General features: G+C 40.5%; 1 protein-coding gene across 2 annotated transcripts in view; it reads left to right on the top strand.

Annotated features, from left to right (window-relative positions):
• Positions 1–1,193: 1,193 nt before the first annotated feature.
• The window catches only part of LOC135195734 (low-density lipoprotein receptor-related protein 11-like), an 88,336-nt gene continuing 85,703 nt past the window's right edge, over positions 1,194–3,826 (top strand). Inside the window, exon 1 of one of the 2 annotated variants that reach the window (XM_064222175.1) lies at positions 1,194–2,000. In XM_064222175.1, coding sequence (XP_064078245.1) covers positions 1,680–2,000 — 321 coding nt within the window. In that variant the 5' untranslated portion in view covers positions 1,194–1,679. The remainder of the gene's footprint in view (positions 2,001–3,826) is intronic. The other variant, XM_064222176.1, reaches the window with a different exon arrangement.

The raw sequence follows: 3,826 nt of genomic DNA, 5'->3' as shown, positions 1-3,826 counted from the left end.
AGTTGAACCATATCCTAATTAATATATTAATTAGCGTATATTATATGTAAATGAAATTTACATATTCACCAGATGCCTGTATTCTGAACACTAACAAAAGCATGTCCTTAAGTATATATAAGGATACGTAACTTCTCCCTTGTCTTTTGTGTTACTGCTGACTTCATCTTTCTACGACCATTATCGTACATCAGAAATAAAAATCGTACTTATTGATATATCAATAGAGAATTGCTGTTTTTGTTATACCCCATATCGGCGAGCTCACAGCTTTAGTATCTAGTGCCTAGGAATGGGGGTATAAAATTACTGCCAAAGGCCAAGCGCTGGGACCTATATGATGATGAGGTCATTCAGCGCCAACAGAGAACCAAAAAGTATAAAGGTCTGAAAGGCGTAACAGGAGGAAAACCTCAAAGCAGCTGTGCTAGGAAAGTAAGATGGAAGAAAGATAATATGAACGGAGGTACAGTAAAAAAAATGGAAGGGGCTGCAGCTGGGGGCCGAAGGGATCTGCAAAGAACCTTCAGTAATGCCTACAGTGCGCATACGAGGTGTACTGACGGCACAACCACCCTACGGCTTTTACGAAAGTTCCTTTCGTAAAAGCCTCTCTCTCTCTCTCTCCAGATCTTCCTGGTCTAACCAATAATTAATTTCTTGTATGAAAAACCCATCTTTCTCTTGTCTACAGGTGCTTTTTTCGACCGCTGTTTTACCCGAGTGGCACCCTTCGAGCCACAGAGTCCTATATTTACACTTCGGGAATCAGCAATCGCTCAACTCGACCGTATGAACCGATCCTCTGTCTCTATTTATTGACTAGTTTGGGAATTTTATCTCTGCTTCCGTGTTTCTTAGTTCCATAAAAAACATCTTCCGTCTCTTGATTGTTTCCCAACATCAGAGTTGACCTAAATAAGACCACGGGACTGTCGTCGGGAGGATTGGTCTTCGGGGGAGAGAGAGAGAGAGAGAGAGAGAGAGAGAGAGAGAGAGAGAGAGAGAGCATTAAACACGATCCCCGTTTGGAAAGCGATAACAAATTGAGCCTTGATTGTTCCCGGATGAAGCATATTCCTCGTTTTATGCCACACATTGTTCTCCGCTGAGTCCTCACGCACACGTGGTTTCGCCGGGGATCGATGGAAAGGCGCGTGAGGCGCATGCGCGTTTCTGGGAGGATGTCACTGTCAGGCGTACGATCACGAAGACCTCCCTCCCCTCTTCCGAAGGTGGTCTCTGGGAGTGACACCGACGACATTCTCTTGACAGGAGGCCAGGATTCGTCTCGACGGCTCCGCCAGGATTCAAAAAGCAGGCCCCGAAATCCCGGATTCGATCCCGCCACCGACCTGATCAACAATCAACACACTGCTTCGATGCCCTGATGTTGCAAAGCATAAGCAACTGAAACCTGAGGATCGATACCACTGCGCTCTGTGTCGAGGGGAATCGGCGGCGGGACGTGTAGTGGTCGGTAGTGGGATCCGAACCTCTTCGAGTCAGCTTTTGTTCCGGGAGGAAGCCGTGCACATTCCAGGGGCAGCGCTCCCTCCCTCCGCGTATTGATAATTCTGTTGACAGTGGAAAACAGGGGGCCGCATATTGTTCGTCCCTTCCTTGTGTGCGTGGAGGAGATCAAAAGTTTTTCGTGATTTTTTCGTGGCCTCCGGAAAATGGCTCCAGAGGCGGCCTGGAGCGCGAGGCCGATGTTGTTGTCATTCGTCGTTTTCTGTCTGTGCCAAATCCTGAACCCGTCCGACGCCGCGGCGGAATTCACACACGACCGAAAGAGGCTGGGGCCGCTGGACGTCGTTCGGGCCGAACACGGGTGCCTGGAAAAATTCGAAGTGAGTGAGAACACCATCATAAGGACGAGGGACTCCAGGGTGCTGGGAGCCAAGTTCCTCAACGAGTCGGACGTCGGCAACAGGGAGGATTGCCTCACCCTCTGCTGCGGGACGCACCTGTGCAATGTCGCCGTCTTCGAGGAAAAGGTGAGGTCTGTCGCCAGACACAAACACACTCACACTCACTACTCACAGGTTGTGGCGTTTGTCGTCACATACGACAAGACACTATCATGTCCCTCGTTTGTGGCAAAGGTCACGTGTTTCTGGAACCCGAAAATGTGCACACAAGAGGTCCAGATCAAAACACCACTGTATAATAATAATACAGAAACAAACCCACAGTTATGTATGTGTACATATACATTTAAAAATAAATCTCTCCAGAGAACTTTCGAGGCTCTGCTTACATTTATTTTCAAATATATTCAGGCCTACCCATATATTACTGTGGATTTGTTTTTCCATTTCATGATTCGTGCTACTATTTCTCATAATAATAATGATAATAACAATAATATATTAATAATAAGGTTCTAAGGGGTCCACCCTAATAATAAAAAATGTCGAGTTCGTGTATAATTTAAAAAACATCTTACAAAGCGTTCGAACCCTTCCCTGTGTTCATCTTCAGCCCAGTTTTTATTATTGCGGGCCCCTTAGAACATTATATACACTCTCGTGATAGAGAGTTTTTCCCAAACAAATAATAATAATAATAATAATAATAATAATAATAATAATAATAATAATAATAATAATAATAATAATAATAATAATAATATACTAAGCTAGCATATGTAGCAGTGGCCTGAACCTCAACACTTCCGGGTCCAGTACATACTGAATAATAATAATAATAATAATAATAATAATAATAATAATAATAATAATAATAATATAATAATAATAATATAATAATAATAATAATAAAATAATAATAATAATAATAATAATAATAATAATAATGATAATAATAATAACCTTTTGAAATTGACCATCTTATTGAGAATCCGAAATAACCCCAAAATACGATTACAGAGGCAGAAGGATTTTAAGAATCCCGATGAGAATAAAACTCTTAGTATACAAAAGAAAATCATAAAACATTCTCAGAGTCATTCTGCCTCAGAGAGAATCTTCCTGAGGTCAAAAACGACCACAACAGGGTACAGAGATGTAGGTCTCAGATACTCCATTTTAAAAGGTGAACGCATGAATAGGCTATATCAGATAATTGAACTAATTTTCCATAAATAACGAAGCCCCCGTGTTAAATACGTCATGATTATCTTAAATGGAAAAGGAGATGAAGCTGCCTAAACTGACTGATGACTAAACTGACAATTAAGCAACTGATTTCCCAGGACTAGTGTCACAACAACTAAGGTTGATACAAATTTGTTTTCTGAACGAAAATAACATTAATTTAATCTATGCATACTTTATGAATACATGAAACTGTCATGAAACCTTGTAGTAACAACTGAAAAACCTTTAATGACAACTGGTGTCATGTAAGAAAACGCGATGCCCTTCACCTAATTTATTTTAATTATTTATCGTTTACTTTGAGTATTTATTGATCTGTTCACTTATTTTGAAGTATGCACCGGTCTCCGGGGAAAGTTAGAAAGAGGGTAATTACCTTCCTCATCCCGGAAAAAGTTAGAAGTTCTCAATAATAAAGTTTTTGTAGATCCAAAGACTTACAGCTTGCTCCATTTACATGTAATGAGGAACAGTGGTAAGAAATGACAATAAAGTAGGAAGAAGCCATTAGTTTTCTCCGTCACCAATAATAATAATAATAATAATAATAATATAATAATAATATGCTGGAAGTTAACCCTCTTTTCAACATATCATTATTAAAAGTAATTGCTGCCTCAGCTGCATTAATTTTATATAGGTTCTTCTCTATTTCCCTAATTATTGTTTTCTCATTGTTGCTTGAACTGGTGAGACATGTC

The sequence above is a fragment of the Macrobrachium nipponense genome, chromosome 16, assembly GCF_015104395.2.
Source record: "Macrobrachium nipponense isolate FS-2020 chromosome 16, ASM1510439v2, whole genome shotgun sequence".
NCBI classification, from domain to species: domain Eukaryota; kingdom Metazoa; phylum Arthropoda; class Malacostraca; order Decapoda; family Palaemonidae; genus Macrobrachium; species Macrobrachium nipponense.
The sequence above is the reverse complement of the archived record's forward strand: the minus strand, read 5'-3'. Positions and strand labels throughout refer to the sequence as shown.